Source organism: Mastomys coucha, unplaced genomic scaffold (genome assembly GCF_008632895.1).
Source record: "Mastomys coucha isolate ucsf_1 unplaced genomic scaffold, UCSF_Mcou_1 pScaffold3, whole genome shotgun sequence".
Lineage (NCBI taxonomy): Eukaryota > Metazoa > Chordata > Mammalia > Rodentia > Muridae > Mastomys > Mastomys coucha.
This window is the reverse complement of record NW_022196909.1, coordinates 71916858-71939437: the sequence shown is the minus strand read 5'-3', so window position 1 is coordinate 71939437 and position 22580 is coordinate 71916858. Positions and strand designations below refer to the sequence as shown.

At 49.5% G+C, this 22580-nt stretch overlaps 2 protein-coding genes across 12 annotated transcripts in view; one reads left to right on the top strand and one right to left on the bottom strand.

Moving 5' to 3' along the window:
- Positions 1–295: 295 nt before the first annotated feature.
- Positions 296–17055, bottom strand: LOC116074301 (long-chain-fatty-acid--CoA ligase ACSBG2-like). Of its 6 annotated transcripts, none has more exons than XM_031346693.1 (14): positions 16719–17055; positions 16017–16331; positions 15257–15483; positions 11557–11645; positions 11021–11141; positions 9925–10005; positions 9503–9652; positions 9207–9413; positions 8675–8955; positions 8329–8562; positions 7190–7407; positions 6934–7073; positions 5292–5538; positions 3001–3267 (listed from the first exon to the last, which is right to left on the bottom strand). In XM_031346693.1, the coding sequence occupies exons 2-14, from the start codon at positions 16153–16155 to the stop codon at positions 3182–3184; spliced, it is 2220 nt and encodes a 739-aa protein (XP_031202553.1). In that variant the 5' UTR covers positions 16156–16331; positions 16719–17055; the 3' UTR covers positions 3001–3181. The 6 variants fall into 6 exon arrangements, with proteins under 6 accessions (XP_031202556.1, XP_031202553.1, XP_031202555.1 ...); XM_031346695.1 differs by having other exon boundaries at positions 8675–8856; positions 16719–17049; XM_031346694.1 differs by lacking the exon at positions 3001–3267 and adding an exon at positions 4703–5165.
- An 866-nt stretch (positions 17056–17921) lies between these two features.
- The window catches only part of Acsbg2 (acyl-CoA synthetase bubblegum family member 2), a 36421-nt gene continuing 31762 nt past the window's right edge, over positions 17922–22580 (top strand). For 3 of the 6 annotated variants that reach the window (XM_031348188.1, XM_031348187.1, XM_031348184.1), the window contains exons 1-2: positions 17923–18182; positions 19581–19681. In XM_031348188.1, coding sequence (XP_031204048.1) covers positions 19627–19681 — 55 coding nt within the window. In that variant the 5' untranslated portion in view covers positions 17923–18182; positions 19581–19626. Of the gene's footprint in view, positions 18183–19159; positions 19277–19580; positions 19682–22580 lie in introns of those variants that run through there. The other 3 variants (XR_004112447.1, XM_031348185.1, XM_031348189.1) reach the window with 3 other exon arrangements.

Genomic DNA, 22580 nt, shown 5'->3' with positions numbered 1-22580 from the left:
GGGGTCACTTGCGCCTGACACTGCCAACCCAGACCCTTCACTAATCAGGATTCTGCCTGCCAGAGTTGGTTCTAGCAAACTATTGGTGTGACTGTCCTCAGACACTTGCTCACTCACTAATGCTTGTTCATCACCCTCTCTCTGGTGGCAAGAGCTAGCAAGGAGATCCATGGATGACTCAAAAATATGAAGGCTGGGAGATGGTTTGTTAAAGTGCTGCCCTGCAAGCTTGGGACCTGGGCTTCCCTCCCAGAACCCACATGGAACCAGGTGTAACAGCATGCGCACTTGAGTATGGCCTTCTAACATTTTATATGTGTCTGTGTATGTGTCATGTAGGAGGTGAGAGAAGGGTATTGGATCCCGTGGAGCTAGAGTTTCAGGTCATTAGAAGTCATGGACTGTAGGTTCTGAGGACCATCCTGGGATCATGGGAGAGCAGCAAGTGTTCATCACCACTGAGCCCTCTGTCTCTCTTCACCCCCAGCTTCGAGCTCCAAGGCAAGGTTCTGGGGTTGGAGTCTGACCATTTTCAGGTTCAGTGAAAGACCCTATTGGGAGGGAGGGAGGGAGGGAGGGAGGGAGGGAGGAAAGAAAGAAAAAAGGGGGGGGATTAATCTGAAGAGAGAGTTTGACCTCTTCTTAGGCACACATGTACACACAGTTTTTATTAAAAGCATGTATGCACACAACATTTGAATTCTCTAAATTTGTACTGTTTAGCAAAACTTATTGGCATTTTAGATCACTGAAAAATACTGTCTTTCTGTGACTGTAACAAATTACATGAGGCTGGGTAATTTATAAAGAAAAGAGAAAGGCCTGTGTATCTTACAATTCAGAAAGCCAGTTCCAGTCAGGCCACTATATCAGCTTGGCTTCTAGTTGAAGCCTTTGTGTTCTACAAATGGCCAGAGCAGGTGTGTGCATAAAGAGAGAGGACTGAGCTCCTATAACATGTTCCCATGAGGAGAGCAGAAAGCAACTCCTGAGAGACATGCTCTCAGAATCCCCAAACCTCCCAACAGCCACACTGAAAACCAAGCTCAATGATGTCACTGGTGCTCACACCACAGCCTAGTCCTCACACTCATTTCCTCAGCCAAGTCACTTCCTGCTAACCAGTGGGTCATTCTTCGGTACAGACAATGGATAGCCCAGGCTAGCCTTGAACTGATCTACCTCCTGAGTGCTGGGCTGAGAGGTGTGCACCTCCACTTTGGTCTATGTGGTGCTGGGGATAGAACCCAGGGCATACTAGATGAGCGCTCTCCCTACTGAGCTGCAGCCCAGCCTTTTAGCACTGTTTACAAAGTTGACTCCCATGAAGGTGGTGGGATCATTGAGAGGTTATCAGCATTTTCATGAGAACCTGATTAGTTTTCTAGAGACCACCTCCTCCTCAAGTCTCCGCATACTCTTCCTCATGTGTGTTCTAGCCAGTGTCAGTGACCTTAGGATAACCAGGCAACTTTGCCAAAATGGCCATATTATTTGAGCTATTATAACGTCTCTTTGAAATATCGCCAGCCTTGTCTTAGAGCAGCACCATGAACCACTACGGTCTTGTCTAACACACAGAAGTCTCCCTGCTTGATGCTGGTTCCAGTAGCAGTGGTTTCTGGTCTGGCCAGCCAGGGTTGTCTGTATTCACCTCTTACTTGCTCCCATCTTCTCTGTCTCTTGATAGATACAAGAACTGTCCATATTCAGCCCTTTACTATCTTGAGGATAGAAATGGTTTTCCGAGCTACTCATAGGCCAGACTAGGAGCCAGAAACCACATCTGTACATTTGCTTTGTTGGTCACAACTTCCTGGGTAACTGAATAGGTATTCACCCTGATAGGTACCCACAACAGACCAAAGATGTCAAGGAGATTGCCAGAAGGTGGGGAACTCGGAGCTCACCCCAATATGAGTGCTCACTCCAAAGCTGTGTCCCTGGAGGTCCCTGCATGACTCGTGGCCTGCAGCCTCCTCCCCCCCACCCCCCAGCAGCTGTGACTGCATATATGACATGTGGGCAGGGCCTCGGAAAATATTTCTTCCAGAACCTTCCAAGTGGCATTTCCTCCTTGTTAATGAGCCTTACAGGAGGGCTGCAGGACACACCAGGGGATGCACTCCATTTCCCCTGTTGTAAATTCTTTGCACCATCTGCTCCAGCTGACAGGATGTCACCAAGTTACTGTGGTCTTTTCCAGCCCCATCAGACCTTACACGGCTCTGTGTCCCCAGGGCTGCTCCATGCGTATGCTGTCTGGAATGCATCTAGAGTTCAGGATCATTGCTGTAGTTTGAGGTGTAGTTGAGAGCTGGGGCAGGGGTATGGGTCTCCCAACTGGTTCTAAGGCGGCAGCTTGAGATCTCCTGAGTCTACCGCTCAAGTCCATGCACAGGTGCTGCTGTCAGCTGAGCTTTGTGCGCCTCAAGGCTTTCGGCTGGGAGCGTTTCACTTTCTCTAAAGAACACTGTAGGTCTCAGCAACCCTCAACCTCACATTCAGCACGGTATGTAAATGGACCATAGGGATGGACGGCTCAGTGATTAGGCTTGTTGCTGTTGTATGGGGTCCCCAAGTTCGGTTCCCAGCATCCACATGGCAGCTCACAACTACAATTCCAGGACATCCAGCGCTCTCTTCTGGAGTCTGAAGACACATGTACTCGCACCCACACATGCATAGGCACACACACCCAAGGAGAGGCTGGGCTGTGGCTAAGAACTCCCTCAGTTTAAGGACCTGGGCTCCAGACTATAACAGAAGTCGCTTTCAATATAAGAACAAAGTCTAGGGAGCTTGGGAATCTTGATTGAAGTGTCAACATGAAGCATGAGCCAGGAGTTGCTATAAATGTGAGTCTTAGCCCTGGCACCTGTGTCTGCAGGTCCCTTCAGAGTGCTGTGCTGTGTGGGCCTCCACCCACTGTTCACCTGTCACAACAGCCACATGTCCCCAGATGTTTGTTTTGTTTTGACAAAATTACCTCTGGGTGAGATCCACCGCTTTAGTGAGCACATTTAATTTCTTTACAAATACCAACTCTAGAGGGCAGGGTATTCCTTTCCACCCAGGACCCTCTCAGGGAGTCCTCCCTCCATTGTAGAGATTGTCCAATAAACAGGATGAAGGAGATGAAGTGCCAGCACTTGAACGAAGATTAGGGTACATGGGATTCCTAGGAGGTCGGATTCTCATAGAGTTTCTGGATTTCCTCCTGATATATCTTGACCACAGCGGACCTGTTCATCTTGCTCATGGGTCCTGTGATGGAAGCAAGGCTGTGGTGGGCCTCCCTGCAACCCTCCCCTAGGGGTCCACACTCAGAAGCCTGAGTTGTCAAGAGAATCGAGTGCTCGTTAAGGGTGCATGGTAGGAGAGAGAACTGGGAAGTAAAAGAATTCTCTCCCTGGGGGCAGTGGTTAAAAGATAGTGTAAAGTTGCCACCCATGGACCTGGAATCCAAACAGTTTCAGGCCAGTCAAGTCCAGAATCCTCCAACATTCAAATGCTTGCTGCCTCTGCACCTCCAAAAGTCAGGAATTACATCTGAAGTTGATCCATCTTCCAGTTGGGAGGAAAGATACAGGATTGGGCTCTGCACGCTGTGTTTTGTACAAGCAAGGCTTGGATGTTGGTGTTTTTAAACTTTTATTATGTGTCCTTGTCTGTGTACAAGTGCTTGCAGTGCCCTTGGAGGCCAGAAGAGGGCTCCAGAGTTAGGTGATTGTGAGCTGCCCAGTTTTTGTGGGCCCTGGGAACTGAACTTGGATCTTCTTCAAGAGCAACAACTGCTTTTAACCTCTGAGCCATCTGGCTGGTTCCAGGGCCACCCCCTCCTTCCTTTCTCCCTTCCTTCCTCCTCCCTCCCCACTTCCCCTCACACACGTGGTGTGTGTGTGTGTGTGTGTGTGTGTGTGTGTGCGCGCGCGCCAAGCCAGAAGAGAGGAATGTCCTACGCCATCTCTCTCTACTGTCCATATTCTTTCAGCACAGGGTCTCTCACTCAACCTTGAACTAAGCTGGTTGGCAGAAGCCCCTAGGGACCCTTCTGTCTCTGCTCTCAGCACTGGTATGAGAGGCCTGCAGCTCCACATCCAGCCTTAGATGAGCTCATGTGGTCCTTATGCACAGCCCTCACACCTCTCTCTCTCTTCTCCTCCTCTCCCCCCTCCCTTCCCCTCTCTCCTCCTCTCCCTATCTCCCCCTTTCCCCATCTCCTCCTTTCTCCCCTCTCCCCCTCGCCCCCCCATCTGTGTGTGTGTGTGTGTGTGTGTGTGTGTGTGTGTGTTTGGGTTTTTTTTTCCCCTGAAGCAGGGTTTCACCATGTAGACCAGGCTTTCCTCAAACTCACAGAGATCCACTTGCTTCTGCCTCTCACATGCTGGGATTAAAGGTATGTGCATCACTCCTTCCAACCTGGTTTGTTTGGTTTTGTTTTGTTTTGTTTTTGAAACAGTATGTTTCATTTTCCTGGTCAGGTAGACTAGGCTGACAATCCAGGTATCACAAGGAATTCTCAACCTCCCCAGCATTAGGATTACAAGTGTACTGGGAGCCAGGTGGTTCAATGCCTTTAACTCCAGCACTCGGGAGACAGAGGCAGGTGGATCTCTGAATTCTAGGCCAGCCTGGCCTACAGAGGGAGTTCCAGGATAGCCAGGGCTACACAGAGAAACCCTATCTTGAAAAAAAATTGTTTAAAAAGTGTATTACACCTGGTGAGGTGACTCAGGAGGTAGAGCACCAAGTGCTTCCGCACACAGCCTGGGTTCAATTCCCAGCACGCGGCAGCTCCCAGGGCACTGATGCCATCTTCTGGCCACTGTTGGCACTGCATAGCTCAACTTTCATGCATGCAGACAGGCATAAGTATAAAAATAAACCTTTACAAGCAGCTGCTTGTGTGCCTCTCATGCTTTTGTTTTTGTTTTTTTTTTTTTGGGGGGGGTGTTGGTTGTTTGCTTTCTTTTTAACATGGGTTCTGGGAATCAAACTCAGGTCTTCATCTTGTGCAGCCAGCATGTTTACAGACTTAAGCCATCTCCCCATCCCCAGGTTTGTTTATGAGACGGGGTCTTCTTCTGTCTGTACCTGGACAGCCTTTGAACTCATGATCCTTCTGCCTCAGACTCAAGGGTGCTTGGCTGACAGATATGTACCTGTTTTAAATGTGCTTTGTTGCAAACATCAGCTAAAGCTACATGAGCCCAGACCCTTCCCATACTCAATGGAAGCCTGGGGCCAGGAGCCTGAGGGTCAATGGTCTACCCATACCCATCACTCACCAAGCTCCCCGCCATCCACAGAGAAATCGTTGTCTAGAATGACCCACTTAATGATCTTGGCACCCACTGTGGGTGCCTCTGAATTCACATCCTCGATGCCCTGGTTAATGAACTGTGTGACTATAGGGTCACGGTCATATAGGACATCTGACAACCAAGTGGACTGGCTTCGAAGCTTCCGACAGCAGGCCACGGCCTCACTGGTCAGGTTACCACGAGTCTCTCCAGTCTCTGGATTTATCTGACACTGTGGAAAGGGACAAAGTTGATATTTTGTCAGCACCCCCTTTGAGGGCCATTTTCGGAGCCAGTCTGCAGCTCAATAGTCATGCAAGCCCTGCAAAGCACACATCTTGGAGTTCGTTCTCCCCTTCCACCATGCGGGTCTTGGGGGTCATCTCAGGTTGTCAGGCTTGGCAGCAAGCACCTTAGCCACTGAGCCATCTCTCAAACCAGATCTCTTAGCTCCACAAAGCCCATCTCCTCAACCAGACTGTGCTTGATATCCTCAACTTGGTACCTTGATGCTAATGGCCCTGTGTCCACACTGTGAGGGACACCATCAACAGGGGAAATTCTAGATCCTTCTATACTGTCAGGCACTCTGCACCCTTCCACAGAACGAACAAGTAGAGCTGGGGTGCAACCCCACATTAAAAACTGCCTCATGGCATACCTTCCGTGTCAATAGACCAGGATCTAAAGTCACCATAAAAATCCTGGGGATGAGCCTGGTGGTGGTGGTGCACACCTTTAATCCCAGCACTCGGGAGGCAGAGGCAGGTAGATTTCTGAGTTCGAGGCCAGCCTGGTCTACAGAGTGAGTTCCAGGACAGCCAGGACTACACAGAGAAACCCTGTCTCGAAAACAAAAAGAAAAACAACAAAACAAAAAACCTGGGGTTGCCTGGGTTTCCAAAGAGGGTTAGCTGAGATGAAATGCCCACAAGCAGGGCTAGTGAGTTGGTTCAGTGGGTGAAGGCCTCAAAAGCCTGAGGAAATGAGTTTCATCCCTGGAACCATGTACAGGTGGGAGGAGAGGGCCCACTCCACAAAACTCTGACTTCTGTGCTGTGTGCATGAACACAGATGCTGCTGCTGCTGCTGCTGCTGATGATGATGATAGTAATAATAAATTTAAGCCAGGCATGGTGGTGCACACCTTTAATCCCAGCACTTCTGAGGCGGCAGGTGAATGTGAGTTCCAGGACAGCCAGGGCTTTGTAGAGAGACCCTGTCTCACAAGAACAAAAATTACTAACTTAAATTGCATTAAAACTTTGTGTGTAAGGGTCTGTGTACATGTTTGTGTGTGCACAGTGCATGGAGGTCAGAAGTCAGCCTCAGGTGGTGTGTTCCTCTAGCACTGTCTACCTTTTTAATTCAAGGCAGGTTTCTTAGTGGCCTGGAGCTCACCATTCTCCTCCCTAGCACTAGGGATTATAACCTGTGCTCCATCATGCCCAGCTTTGCCCATGGAACTCAGACTTAGATCCTCATCCACGGGGCATCTCTCCTGGCCCGTAAATTGCTTCTGATTAGGTATTTAGTCACAGTGACCAAAAAAAGCCACTAAAACAGTGACTAAGTGACTCCCATCCAGCCCACCCTCCTCCTGGTCAGAGTCTTGCTCCATGAGTACCTTCAGTGTGAGGAGGGCGCACAGGTACGGGAAGTCCTGGCCCACCAGCATGGCATAGTGCACAATGGGGATTCGAGTCCTCACTCGCTCCTCAATAGGATATGGATTGACCTTTTCCCCTGAGCTCAGTGTGATCAAATCTGTAGCAACAAAGAAAGGCATTTGTCTCTGAAAAGCCACACCAAATGGCTTATAGGGACCACAAACATCCCCTTCGCTAGAGAGTGGAGCCAGCCACGTGGTGTGTATTCCTCACCTTTAGCTTTCCCCATGATATAGAGGAACTTGTCGAAATCCAAGAAGCCCAGGTCGTTCGTGTGTAGCCAGCCGTGGGTGTCCACCTTGTTTTCTGTGTTCTGCTTGTCTCTGAGGTACCCCATGAATATGTGGCGGCCCCAGAGACACAAGTTCCCGACTCCATTCTGGTTCTCCTTTTCCACCTTTGTGTGGGTTTTGGGAAGCTCCTTCCCACAGCTGTGGTCACAGAAGGGCAAGGACTCCATAACTGGGCTGATGTGCACCCTACCAGAGCACGATCCCCGCTGGGCGTCTGCCTCTCTCCCCACCCTTTCACTGTCTCTCGGTCAGAACAAGGCAGCACGGAAAAAACAGGAAATACTTCAGGTTAAGGCCCCAAAGTGCAGTCAGGAGAGACTGACACATTCATACTGCCCACTCCAGATGAGGCTTGGGTCAGTATGGTTGGCCAGAGGCATCCAAAACAACCAATGAGAATGTGTTTGCAGTTTTAGGATTCAGCCCAAAGCTGGATGTGATGTCATATGTCTGTCATTGCAGTGTTTGGGAAGCTGAAGCAAGAGGATGCTGTAAGTTTGAGACTAACTGTAGCTACACCAGGAGATTCTGTCTCATAAAACAAAATGTAAAAAAACTGGGCAGACTCTTGCCTTTTATCCCAGGGCTCAGGAGGCAGAGGCAGGCAAACCTCTAAAAGTTTGAAGTCAGCCTGGTCTGGTTCTGGATAGCCAGGGCTACACAGAGAAACCTAGTCTCAGAAAAAAAAGCCCCCAATCTCCACCCCCACCCCCAACATGGGCACAGGCAAACACTGCTGGCCTTCAAAACTGCTGTGCCTCGCCCCATTCATAGCAACAGTGTCCACAGGAGCCCAATCTGCCAATCTGTTGTCAGGCTCACTCTCTGAAGGAGGCTGCCCACCATGAATGGATACCCAAAACTTGCTTGGTACTGATAGGGGCCTAGGTCCTACCTCCAACACCACCCCAGCCCCCAACCAAGGAAAGAGACATTCCAAATAAGGAAAGCCACGCCCACGAGGCTCAGCAGCCGCCTTGCTTTAGGGTGGCCTGAGTCCAGGGGATCCCTGGATTGGATTGCAGTCCCAAGTGAAGACAGAGGCCCATCCAGACACACCTCCGTATTCGGTAAGCCTGGAGGTTGGACACTGTGTGCACTCCCGTGCACTCCGGCAAGCCGTACACCTCCATGATAGGGATGTTCATGCTGAGGAAGAAATCCAGAGTGCTAGTCGGCAGCCCCATGCCCACATTTAGAAACTGCTCGCAATGGTTGAGACCCAGGAACTTCCTGGCAGGCTCGAAGGTCAATCTCTTGGCCAGGCCGAAGCACAGCGGCTGGTGGATCTCCCTTTAGAAGCAGAGCCGTGGAAGAAGCAGAACGTGTGACCGCTGCCCCAAGGTCCCATCCGCCGCCCCCTCCGGGCTCAGCACCCTGTGCCCCGGTTCAGAGCCTGCTGTACCCCATCATCCGCCTCTTGTTGGTGCTGAGGCCCATGCGCATGGCCCAGCGGTCAATCCTCCTGCGGAAGGCGGTGGAGTCCAGGTGTTTGGTCTTCAGACTGTCCAGCATGTGGTCCCACACCCACGGAATGCCGCAGAACGTGGTGGGCTGGACCTCGCGGAGCAGCTCCATCAGGAAGCCCTGAATGGGACGGGATGGGGCGCTGGGGGACCCCCATGCACACCAGGAACACGAGGCGGGAAGCTTCAGCCCGGGGAACCAGGATGCGACCGAGGACAGCTTAGGTGACAGGTAGAGACATAGCAACAAGGTGCCTTCCCCCGAGTGAGGGAGAAACATAAAGGCCGGACAGAGGCCAGGCGATGGGGGGAGCATGCAGCACCCTTGTCCTTACCCTTCTCACTTCGACCCTGTACCTCTCTCCCCACAGCAGGGAGCAGGGTGACCATTCCCAGCTCACACCCCTCAACCCCTACCCCTGTCTTTGCTGCCCACATTGGGCCACTGTCTCTCTTACCCCCAGCACTCACCGTGCCAGGGCTTCGTGGTAGCCCACTCCACTTCCCTGACTCTAGAGAGGGGAAATAGACTGTCCCAGCCACGGAGATTGCAACCCAAATGTCCAAGATCTGTATTCCAGGAAAGCAGAGTGGCAGGTAGCTCACAAGGACCTCCTGACCTTGAGGTGGACACTTGTACCCAAGGCTCTGAACAGTGGCTGCTGTGGTCCATGTGATCTGAAAGGTACCTTGCTAAGTAAGGTCTAGGTTCTTCGTTTGAAAAGAGGCCAGGCTGGGCCAGCCCCTCAGAGAGGGCCATGACTCACATTGTCATGACTGAGCATTATGGCCTTCGGGGCCCCTGAGGTGCCCTGGTTGTATACCAGAACACAGCACTGATTGGGCCTCTGTGCATCGATGATTTGGTCCAGTTTTTCATCCGAGATGCCATCTGCGAGGTCCAGGAACCCTTTCCACTGCAGAAAGGCTGGTCAGTGGGCACTGGAGAATGGAAGCTATCCCAGACACCTCCCAGCCCACTCGCCTCCTCTTCAACCATACCCTGGAATATTTCTCAGTCATGAAAAGGAAAGGCATTTGATGCAGGCTCCAAAGTGGAGAAACTCTGAGACTATGATCCCAGGTACCCAAGGACACACACAAGAATCCCACTTTGGGCTTTCTGGACTCTCACTCTGTCTCCAGGACTGTGGTTGGCTGTCCTGCCCTTACGCCCGTTTAGACATACCGAGTATAGATTTGGCTGCACTTCCTGGATATCTTCTCTGTACTGTATGATGGCCTTGAGATGCTTCAGGTAGCCCTGAATCTGCAGGACACCATGGGGTCAGCACAGGCAAAGATAAGGGCCCCTCCACACACAAAAGGAAGGACTCCCAATGGTCTACTTTGTCTTCATGCCTGGGGAGAATAGGGTCTCCTGTAGCCCAGGATGGTCTCAAACTCACTGTGTAGTTGAAGATGCCCTTGAACTCCTGGCAGGTCTTACTGCCATATACTGTTTTGTGGTATCAGGGATGGAACCCAGGGCCCCATCCATACTGGGCGAGTGTTCTGCCCACTGAACTCAGCCCCAGTGTGTGTGTATGTGTGTGTGTGTTTTTAGTCTTATGTGTATGTAAAGGGTATGTGCCTGTATATGCAGTATGGAGACTAGAAGACAGCATCAGATTCCCTGGAACTGGAGTTACAGGTGGTTGTAAGCCACTATGTAGGTGCTGGGAACCCAACCTGGGTCCTCTGCAAGAATAGCAAGGAGAGCCAGACAGTGGAGACACACGCCTTTAATCCCAGCACTTGGGAAGCAGAGACAGGTGGATTTCTGAGTTCGAGGCCAGCCTGGTCTATGGAGTGAGTTCCAGGACAGCCAGGGCTACACAGAGAAACCCTGTCTCAAAAAACAACAACAACAACAACAAAAAAAAAAAAAAAGAATAGGAGAACCCTGCAAGTGCTCTTTAGCCCCTGCCCCAGTGTTCTTACTACATGAAAATATATGATTATTCCATTGTAAACCATTTGATTTTCGACTTCATGGTGTGGGACCTTATGCATGCTAAGCAGGTGTGCTTCACTGCTAAGATGTACACCCCATTTCTATTTTTATTTAATTTCTGATGTGTGTGTGTGTGTGTGTGTGTGTGTGCACATGCATGCTGTTATAGGTACTCACAAAAACATGGCATTGGTGTCTTCCTCTATTGCTTTCTACCCATACCATTTTTAAAATTTAGTACTAATACTGTGTGTAAGGCAGGCACAGGTACCCCAGACCCCCCACAGGCCAAATGCATCCCAGATCCACAGACCCCAGAGTGTCTTACCTGGTTAACCTTTTGCAGCTGTCTGTCATTATCCACCACGAAGATGTCCATTTCTGAGGTCTCAGCGATGACTTGGCAGGCCTTGGGAGAGTTGCTGCTCAAGATGCCCACAGAGATGCCACTGGAAGAGTAGTTCAGGAGCTGAAGACCTACCAAAGAGGGCTTGGGGGAACTGTGGCGTTCTTGGGAGTCTTCATACCCTATTGGAAGGTGGGACTCAGGGGAAACTCCTTCTAAGCTCCTCAAAATGTTCTACATGAGTGCAGGGATGGCTCAGTGCTTGGGTATGGACAGAAATAGGAAGTATTCCCAAAGGAAGGGGCATTAAATATTGGGGTCCACAGGACATATATGGATTTGATCAGAATGAATGTCTAGGAAGAGAGAAATGAGCACGAAAAGGACTGGGTAATTAGCAAAGCCCTTCGAAAACTGAACTGTAGTCATGTGAGCTCCTGGAACTCAAAGAATCCACCTAACTCCCAAAGAGGCCAGACCCCAAGACACTCCGAGGACAAGCCAGGTGTCTCCCTTACCCTGCCATGATAGCTCCGATGCTGGCAATCACCCACTCTGAAGAGTTGATACCCATGATGCCCACACCGTGGAAGCGCTCCAGGCCCACCTGAGGGAGGAGAGACTTTGTGAGACCCAGAAGCCCTCACCCTGGCCTCACAGGAGTCTTCAGCTGACAAGATCAGCCTCTCTGGATTGTTTGTTCTCCAGACAGAGGTGACACATTGTGGGAATGCCATCACAGCTTCTGTTATCTATCCATCTGTGTGCCTGTCATCCAGCATGTGCTGTTAATCACAACCACCTGCCCACCCACCCTCACACTCATTCATTCCCTCACTCCCACTCATCCACCCCATGCATTCACACATCCATTCATGATCCATCTTCAATGCTTCAGTGTTACCCCAACACACCAAGCTTGCATTCTTGTTTGGTTGGTTGGTTGATTGGTTTTTGTTTTGTTTTGCTTTGTTTTTTCGAGACAGGGTTTCTCTGTGTAGCCCTGGCTGTCCTGGAACTCACTCTGTAGACCAGGCTGGCCTCGAACTCAGAAATCCGCCTGCCTCTGCCTCCCAAGTGCTGGGATCAAAGGCGTGCGCCACCACTGCCCGGCCAGGCTTGCATTCTTTGCACAGAATCTGTCCTTTAGCCCAGGGCCCTTGCATGGTCTGTGCCTTTGGCTTGGTGTGTTCATCCCCAGATTTCCTGATAGCTCTTTCCTCCACTTAGCTGAGTTTTTGCTGTCTGTGAATCCCTCCCTCCTTGGCCACAATACTTTAAAAGTTCACCTCCTTCCTCTGCTTTCTCCACTCCTCCAACCCCCATCTCAGGGTGCTCTGTATAAACCGACCCTGACCTTATTTATTAGGCTGGCTAGTAAGTCACTTCAGGTTTCTTTTCTTCCCTAATCTGAAAGATGGGGCTTTTAAAAATTCATTTATTCAACAAACACCAGAGGGTTGGAACAGTACTCTCATGGAACCAACCAACCAACCAACAAACATACTATCATGACACCAGGTATTCAGAAAGACAGGACAATAAAATCTTAAAAAACCAAAAACAAAAACTAATGATAAAAAAAAGGGCTGGAGAGCTGGGCAGTGGTGGCTCACGCCTTTGATCCCAGCACTTGGGAGGCAGAGGCAGGCGGATTTCTGAGTTCGAGGCCAGCCTGGTCTACAGAGTGAGTTCCAGGACAGCCAGGGCTACACAGAGAAACACTTTCTGGAAAAACAAAAACAAAAACAAAAACAAAAACAACAAAAAAAAATGGCTGGAGAGATGGCTCAGCAGTTAAGAGCACTGACTGCTCTTCCAGAGGTCCTGAGTTCAATTCCCAGCAACCACATGGTGGCTCACAACCATCTATAATGGGATCTGATGCCATCTTCTGGTGTGTCTGAAGACAGTGACAGTATACTCACATACATAAAATAAATAAAATATTAAAAAAAAAAAAAACTAATGAAAGACAGACTGGGAGGTGGCTGCCCTGGTAAAGCACTGGCCATGCAGCAGTTATGATCTGAGCTCCAACTCTCAGTGAAGTGTGGCGAGCATGTGTGTGCCTAGTGTGGGAGGCACCAGAAGGATGCCTTAAACACATGCAATTGGATGGGCAGCCAATTAGAGAGCTCCAGATCAACAGGATGACCCCACACAAATGCACTCATCCCCATTCCCAAAAGGACACACCACTCACAGATTGAAACCAATACTCGTGTGTACTGGCTGATTTTGTGTGTCAACTTGACACAGGCTGGAGTTATCACAGAGAAGGGAGTTTCAGTTGGGGAAGTGCCTCCATGAGGTCCAGCTGTGGGGCATTTTCTCAATTAGTGATCAAGGGGGTAGGGCCCCTTGTGGGTGGTGCCATCCCTGGGCTAGAAATCTTGTGTTCTATAAGAGAGCAGGCTGAGCAAGCCAGGGGAAGCAAGCCAGTAAGTAACACCCCTCCATGGCCTCTGCATCAGCTCCTGCTTCCTGACCTGCTTGAGTTCCAGTCCTGCCTACCTCTGGTGATCAACAGCAATGTTGAAGTAAGCTGAATAAACCCTTCCTCCCCAACTTGCTTCTTGGTCATGATGTTTGTGCAGGAATAGAAACCCTGACTAAGACATCATGTCTGTCCTCAAAGGGGACCTGTGGACTGGATCCTACCATTGTCGGTATGTGTACATTTTATATTAAATGTATTATAAAAGGGGTCTGGAGAGATGGCTCAGCAGCTAAAAACAGGTATTCTCTTGTAGAAGACCAAACTTTGGGTCCCAGCATGCATCTGGCAGCTCACCCATCTATAACTCCAGTCTCGGGGGACCCAATGATCTCTTCTGGGCTCCATGCACATACCCACACACATAATTAAAAGTAAACACCAGAACTTTTTTGTTTTTTTGAGACAGGGTCTCCGTAAACCAGGCTGACCTTGAAGTCACAGAGATCCACCTGCCTCTGCCTCCTGAGTGCTGGGATTAAAGGCATGTACTATCACATCTTGCCACATTTTTAAAAATTAGTAGAAGATAAAGACTATAAAGTTAATATACAAGCACATTAGATATAATTTTCAATATTCTTTTTTAAAAGATTTATTTCATTTATATGAGTACACTGTAGCTGTCTTCAAACACATCAGAAGAGGGCATCAGATCCCATTATAGATGGTTGTGAGCCACCATGTGGTTGCTGGGATTTGAACTCAGGACCTCTATAAGAGCAGTCAGTACTCTTAACCACTGAGCCATCTCTCCAACCCAATTTTCAATATTCTATGCACACATACTTATGGTCCATATAACCTACATTATACATGTAATGCATTTGGCACTGTTTTATATTTTCATGTGTATGTAGATATTAAATATATGTATACTTTTGATTTTTTAAATTCACTTTGTGTAGACAGATGTTTTGCCTACATGCATGCCTGTGCAACATGTGCATGACTGGTACCCACAGAGGTGGGAAAGGGGTATTGGATCCCCTGGAGCTGGAGTTAATAATGTTATAGATAGCACATGAATGCTGGGAATTGAACCCCTTCAGCCCCATTTTTTTTTTTTTTGGTTTTTTGTTTGTTTGTTTGTTTGTTTGTTTTTCGAGATAGGGTTTCTCTGTGTAGCCCTGGTTGTCCTGGAACTCACTCTGTAGACCAGGCTGGCCTCGAACTCAGAAATCCACCTGCCTCTGCCTCCTGAGTGCTGGGATTAAAGGCGTGTGCCATCACTGACTGGCCTTCAGCCCCATTTATATATGTTGCATATAGGAAAGCATACATTATACATACAGCACATATGTGTGAAAGCTTTCATATTTATGGATATTCACACTCTAGATTTTAATATGCATATGAATATATACAACAGTGGGTATACCTGATACAGCTCTGTATGGTTATGCACATATAAGATTAAAAACACAAAATATGAGTAACACAGAAACAAAACTATACTCCATGTCCAATTGCACTCCATGTCTAATCTCACATTTGATATGCAAAATGAATCTTGTACATAAGGAAACCGAGACACAGAGTGGCAAGAAATTCACGTGACTAATGGAGGCAGGACACTCCTGTGTGAATGAGCAACCTGAAGTGGAGAGAAAAACTGTAGCAAACTCGCTCTGTCCATGACACACAGCAGCGCTAGAGTCAGGCATGCACCGGAGAGGGATGTGTCACCTGTGTACTTGCTTGCACAGGAGCCGTACCTTGAGGAAGGCCTTGGCAGCACGCCGGCAGGCCTCGTAGTACTCGATGTAGGTGAGCACCTGCCAGCTCTTCTTGTACTTGGAGCCGATTGCCAGGTAATGTGAATATTTTGTGGCCGCACTCATGATCAAGTCAGGAACTGTGACCGGGGGCTCGTTCTCTAAGGGGTTCTTGCCCATACGCAGCTGCACCTGGCCTTCCCGGTTAGATGTCCAGTACCTGGTACCTGTGGCAGTGTCAGAGGCCACTCCATTTGTTGGGACAAGAGATGAGGTCCTCAGGAAGACAGGGAGCCTCTCTCCCCAGAACAGGACAGAGGGTCAGAAATCACAGGAGGAAGAACAGGGAGTCATTGTCACTGTCCCCAGGTGGATGGAGGTCAGAGGTCACTCTCTCCAAGAGAGTGGGACAAAGGACAGGAATGATGTTTACTGCTCCCTGACCCACAGAAAGGAGGACATGGAGTCATGGTTACTGTTCCCAGGAGGACAAGGCCTTGATGGTTGGTCACATGATCACCCCAGCAAGGGTCACATGATTACAGGTACCCTCTGCACAGGACTTCATGCCCCACTGGCCACCTACCCCAGTAGACCAGTGCTGCACTACTACCTGATCCCAGGAAGTGTGCCCAGACTGTCAGGACTCCCCCTAGGATGCCTGCTGCTACCCATCTCTCCCTGAACCTGGGGGCTCCCACCTGATGTCATTGCATCCTGCTGCTACCCCCACCCTCTCCCTGAACCTGGGGGCTCCCACCTGACGTCATTGTTTCCAAGTTTTCTGCTCGTGCCTTCTTCGATATTGTGCTGTGAATTTTGCTCCTCAAGATGGCTTTTGTTTTCAGGAGAGGCCTGGTGGTCCTAAGGTCTTGTTCCTCAGGGTTAGTCGTCCCCATGACACAGAGCCAGCACCAAGGTGTTCACACACACAGTTACAGGCAGCAGAGGACCAGGTGTACACAGTGGGGTGTCTGCTTCCTTGAAGGGTGGGATGGATGGATGGTGGTGGAGTTGGCCAGGGAAAGGCAGGAACCTCACTGACCAGGGGATAAGGGGATGCCAGGAGTGGGTGCTGGCAAAAGAGATAAAACAAGCTGGATGTTAGTGGGGATATTTCCTGTGTGTGGCATGTATATAATCATGTGGAAGCTAGACAGAGGTAGTCAGCAAATATCTTCCTCAGTCACATTCCTTCTTTTGAGGCCTGTCTGGCAATGGCCATCCACACCTTTCCCTTCCCAAACCCATAGCATGCCTATTGGCTAAGCTGGCTGTCAGCGAGCAACAGGGGTCTCCTGTTATAGGTGTGTGCTGCTATACCCAGCTTTTTTGTGGGAGAGGGGACTGAATTCAGGTCCTCCAGTGTATGTGTGCTGTGTAAACTCAAGGGTAGCCTGGGCTACATGAGACTCTGGAGAGGGGAGAGGGAAGAAGGAGAAAAGAAAAGGGTTTCCAGTACCTTCTGTGCCTGGCGGCACAGGCGATTCCTGAGAGAGGCTGGGGCAGATGGAGTCCTTGGCCCTCTCTCCCCACCACAGGTTGCCACTTTATCAACTGGTATGGCAGTGGTGACTCCCGTCCAGCTCTGTCACCACCTCCCACTGTAGCCACAGAGGGACAAGCAGCCCCTAGACTGGATGTACTCTAGAACATTGCCTTCTACAGTTTAAGTACGGTTGTGACATCACTGTGTTCTGTGAGCCAGGGCCACAATGGCAGTGTGACCCAAGGCCCCCTTCTGGGAATATACCAAAAACCATTGGAGTAAGGGATTTGGGTCTGTCAAATAGCCATATCCACACAGTAGCCACACTTAGCTCATGCTCTGAGGGAGCAAGGGTGTGGGCCCTCCAGGCTGAGAGAGGACATTCTGATAAGATACCCACGACAACATGGAGGGACAATAATGACACTGTCCAGTGAAATATGCCAGATAAGGGCACATACCCCAGGCTCCAGGCCCCAGAGCAAGCCACAGAAACAGGAACTGGATGGTGGAGACCTGGGATGGGATGGAGTGGGTACTGAATTAGGTCAGAGCTTCAGATTGGGGAGACAGAAGGCACTAGAACTGGATGGTGATGATAGTTTCACAGTGTGAATGCATGTTTTGTTTGAGGCAAGGCCTCACTACATAACCTGGGCTACATTTGAAGTCCCTGTGTTGCCAAGGCTGACCTTGAATTTTTGGTCCTCCTGCTTCCGTCGTCCCCAGTGTTGGTTTGACAGGCATTTGCCCACCATGCCGTTCATGTGATGCTTGGGATGGAAGCCCAGACCTTGCCATGCTATTTGAGCACTACCCACTGGGCTATAGCCCCAGACCCTCATGGTAGTGTTTTGGTTTTGAGATTCCCCATAAGTTCTTGAGTGGCCCTGTCTGGTTTTATTTCTATCTAATGTAATGCACAATGCTCAGCACTGGAGCTGAAAAACTATACAAGCACATACAGATAGCTGAATGAATGAATGAATGAATGAATGAATGGGTAGATAAATGAGTAAGTACACTGGTGAGTGGCTGAAGGACATGTGGATGAATGAATGAATGAGGAAATGAATGAGTTGGCAGATGACTGGAGAAGGAAGCTCGTGATCCCCTTTCCCAGGGAGTACTTTTCTCCTGAGGCTGGGTGCAGGGGAGAACGGCCAGTGATGTCATAAGGGGTGTCCTGGGCAGAAGGTTCCAGAAGCCTGAATTATGGAGTTGTGTTGGGTGAAAACCCATCTACCACCACCATCACCCTGGCTAGACTGAGGGCTGACCAGAGCAAGAAGGAACAGCACACACACACACACACACACACACACACATGGGCTTCTGGGACCACCCACCACTGACCAACTCTGTGGAAGGAGAAATATCTTGCTGACTAGATGTCTCATCTGTGACACCTGGCCACCTTGTGAAAGGTGACACTTGGTAAGGTTCCTGAGAGGATCTCTGGGTGGGGCACATGACCATGACAGAATAGAGCCTACATTTAGGGAAGGCCAAAGTTTAGGTTTTCCCTATGGAGCCAATATTGCCTTGAACTCCCAGTCCTTCTGGACTTGTTGCACTAAATGTGAGGGCTTGGGTTCAGGTTCCTAGAATCTGAAACTAAACATGGTAAAAACTGAATGTGGTAGGGCCCACTAGCAACACCAGCACCTGTAATACTCAGTGTCAAACAACAGAGAGACCCTGTGGCACTATGGCAATGTGCATTGTTTTGGTGTCCGTAGGGCCCCACGGTGTCTGCCATATGCAGAGAATGTCTGAAGTCCATCCACTTTGTGTATTTGTGGTCAGCTTTGGCTGCCACCCCTCAGGCACTGCTCACTTTGTATTTTGAGGCACTATCTGCCACAGCTTGCTGAGCTTGCTGAGTGGGTCAGATGGCTGCCCATGAGCTCCAGCAATCCCCCTGTCTCCACCTCTCCAGAGCTGGAGATACAGATGTACACTACCACACCTGGGGTCTTTACATGTGCTGGAGATTCAAAGTCAGGTCCTTGTGCTCGTACACTACACACTTACCTATGGAGCCATCTTCCAAGCCTCTAAGTTTTGTTTTGTTTTGTTTTGTGACAGGGTCTCACCATGTAGCCCTGGCTTACCTGGAACTCTGTTTGTAGCTCTGGCTGGCCTTAAACTCAGTGATCCACCTGTCTCTTCCTCTCAAGTGCTGGATTAGAGGCGTGTACCACCACATCCAGCTTGTTTATGATCTTATTTGTGGAAAATTAAAATGTTTTAATGTTATGTTTTGAGAGCAGGTCCTACAGGCTCAGCCACCCTCAACTCTGTAAAGCCCTCCAGAGAGCTACGGTAACAGCACGCACCCTGTGCCTAGCTACAGAGAGCTACGGTGACAGCACACACCCTGTGCCTAGCTACAGATTTTTTTAAATTACTTTATTATTATTGAGTGTATTTGTGCCTCTGTGTGTGGTCATAGGACAGCTTGGGGTGGTCACTTCTCCCCTCCCATGTGGATCCTAGTGATTGAACGCAGGTCGGCTGGATTGACAGTGAGTGCCTTCACCTGTGGCTGGACCAATAATAATCTTGAAAAAAAGAAGAGAGAAAAGGGATGGAAGGAGCAGAGGGGGAGAGGAGGGAGGCAGAGAACTCTGTCAGAACCCCACCATTGAATACCCTCTAACGTAGAAATGCACCATGTTCTGGCATATAAACCATTTTTCCAGTCATCAGGTATGACTAAGCAATCCCAAGGTCTAGGCAGATATTCCCAGTGGGTTGGAAGTTGGCCCCTCTGATGTTCCTGCCCAGCTTCTCTGTTCCCTTCATTGGTCATCATCTGTGACCCTGCAGCACTGCGACCAATGCTTCTTGTGAACCTGCGAAGGCTGGACCGCCAATGACTCCAGAGAAGAAGGTGGAAGACCCTGAGAGGGGCACAGACACCACCCCAGGTTGGTGACAGCCAGAGAGGGTAGATGGTTTCTTCCAGTAGGCCACTCAGCTACCTCAGCTTGAGCTCGCCTGACCTCTGGGGCTGTCATGTTCTTCCTGGTTAGGTATGAAGTAGCAAGTGGTCAGTAGTTTGGGGTCCAATCATTTAGGTCACAGGTGACAACTTGGGGTCAAGGAACACAGCACAGGTCACTTGCTGTGTGGGAAGCACACTGGCATATTACCTAGTTTCTGGTGTTATGGTAAGACATCCTGTCAAGTGACTTATGGAGAGGGGTTTACCAGCTCCCCATTCCATGTTACCATCCACTGTGGCAGGGAGGTAACACAGGAGCTTGAGGCGGTGGGTCACATCCGTGAGCAGAGAGCATGCACACACTCCAACACTCGGCAGCTCTGCCCTCTACATCGCTCCTCATTGAGACTCAGGTAATTCTAAATAGTCTCATTTGACAAAGCTAACCACACAAATACTTTTTTCAAAAGATTTTATGGGGCTAAAGAGATGGCTAAGTAGGGTACACATACACTCATACACACAGATGTGTGTGCACACATATGCACACTCAATCAGACATACATACATACACAGATACATACTCATACTGTTGGTTGTGTGGCACTTTTCCTGGGAAAACCTGAACAAATACCTATCCACCCTTATTGTGTGACAAGAAAGACTTTTCCTGGTGAGCTGCAGCACACACGTCCACTCTCCTGAGGTAGGGAAAACACAGCAGACCAAAGCATGGGCGCCACCCATGTCCAGCACAGTGTCGTGAGTTTTATTGGGGTCACTGACAGGCATACGTGTGAGGGGTCACTTACTGAAGCAGAAATGACTCCGAGACAGCTGCGTCACCAAGGCATGAGTGACAGCTCAGAAAGCTGGGAAGCTGATGCTCACAGCACAGCCTGTAGGCAGGTCTACAAGCTGGAAAGCATCCTTTGCAGGCATCTTTGCATCTTTGCATCTCTGAGAGTGCGGCTCAGCACTCCCGACAGCTTTATACGTTGAGGAGTGTCTTAGTCAGGGTTTCTATTGCTGTGACCGTAACCAAAAGCAACTTGGGGAGAAAACAGTTTATTTAATCTTACAGCTTACAGTCCATCATCCAGGAAAATCAGGGTAGGAACTCATGCAGAGTTCCATGGAGGGTGCTGCTCCCTGACAGACTTCCCACAGCTTGTTCAGCAGACTTTATACCATGCAAGACCCACCTGCCTAGAGATGGTACCACACCCAATTGGCTGAGCCCTCCCATGTCAATTATCAGTCTATAAAGTGCATCACAGACTTGTCTACATGCCAATCTGATGGAGGTATTTTCCCAGTCTAGGTTTGTAACCACTTGACAAAAACAAGCCAGCACCCAGAGAGAGGGGCTGGTGAGTCTAGTCACTCTTCAGGAACTTCCTGAAGGTTTTGAATTGTTTACTTTCCAAGCTTCTGAGTATTCTCTGCATGATGGAGTATTTTCATCTTAGAGGAAAGTTCTATCCAACATGCGTGTACACACACACACTCACACCAATACGTGTACACACACTCACACCAATACGTGTACACACACACACTCACACCAATTGTAGGCCCCTCTTCTCAAGACTCTCAAGTTAATGTCTGTGCTCAGATGAGGTCTCCCTCTTGTCCTCCTCCCATCCTTGGTGTGTTGCTTACTTCCTGTGGTATAAGACACCATAACCAAATGCAATTTAAGGAACAGGCTTTATTTGGCTTGTAGTTCAGAGGGATACGTGTCCACAGTGTTAAGAGACATGACAGCAAGCAGCAGCCACAATGACAGGAACTGCAAGCTGGAAGCTCACGTCTGGGACCACAGGCAGGAAGCAGAGAGCAAAGTAGGAGTATGGAGCTTTTAAATCCTGGCCCCCATGCCTCCTTCAGCAAGGTTGCATCTAACCACCCTGCAAGGGCACCAGACCTAGGGACCAAGTATTCAAATATATGAGCCTATGGGGCAATTCTCATTCAGACTTGTCAGAAGCCAGGACAGGAACTCAAACAGGGCAGGAACCTGGAGCCAGGAGCTGGTGCAGAGGCCATGGAGGGATGTTGCTTGCTCTTGTGGTTGGCTCAGCCTGCTTTCTTATAGAACCCAGGGCCTTACCCTCAGTGGGCTGGGCCTTCCCATATCAATCACTAATTAAGAAAATGCCCCACTGCTCTGTCTACAGTTAGATCTTATGGAGGTTATTTTCTCAGCTGAGGCTGACTCCTCTCTGAGGATCTAGCTTTTGTCAAGTGCTCAGAATGACCCACCCCACTGTGCAGCCTGGCCTCAGCATCTCTCTGAAGCCACAGAAGGAGAGTCCATGAGTCCTTCACGCAGGTGTCCTTTGTCCATCTAAAGCCAGCTTGGGATGGGCTTGCCTGTTTCAACTACAGCAGCAGCTTTTCCAGCTGCTGGCTACACAGGAACATAGAAGCCCAATGCATCCTCAGGAGCTGGAAGCTTAGCTGGGTGGGGCTTTGCCCTGAGTCCAGCACAGACCTCTCCACTGTGCTGATCTCTAATCTTATCAGTCAAAGCCTGTCCTTCAGCACCAACCTTCACTGCAAACTGCAACATAGAGTTTCCAGGCACTAGTTCTCTCTTCAGTTCTCTCTTCACACTGTACATTTTGAAATTCTTTCTTCCTCTGTTGCCCTTTTTCACTGTAGTCCTGCATACGAGCAGTCACTGTAACTACAAGACAGAGCCAACATCATGCTTAAAACCTCCTGCAACAGCCGGGCGGTGGTGGCATACGCCTTTAACCCCAGCACTTGGGAGGCAGAGGCAGGTGGATTTCTGAGTTCAAGGCCAGTCTAGTCTATAGAGTGGGTTCCAGGACAGCCAGAGCTATACAGAGAAACCCTGTCTCGAAAAAAAA

Excerpts from the sequence above, each read along its gene's own strand:
- LOC116074301 (XM_031346693.1), bottom strand. The coding sequence starts at position 16,155 with ATGGGGACGACTAACCCTGAGGAACAAGACCTTAGGACCACCAGGCCT. Across the intron at positions 15,484-16,016 it reads CTTGGAAACAATGACGTCAG|GTACCAGGTACTGGACATCT; the intron begins GTGGGAGCCCCC and ends ACACTGCCACAG. Across the intron at positions 8,956-9,206 it reads TACCACGAAGCCCTGGCACG|CTGTCCTCGGTCGCATCCTG; the intron begins GTGAGTGCTGGG and ends CTGTCACCTAAG.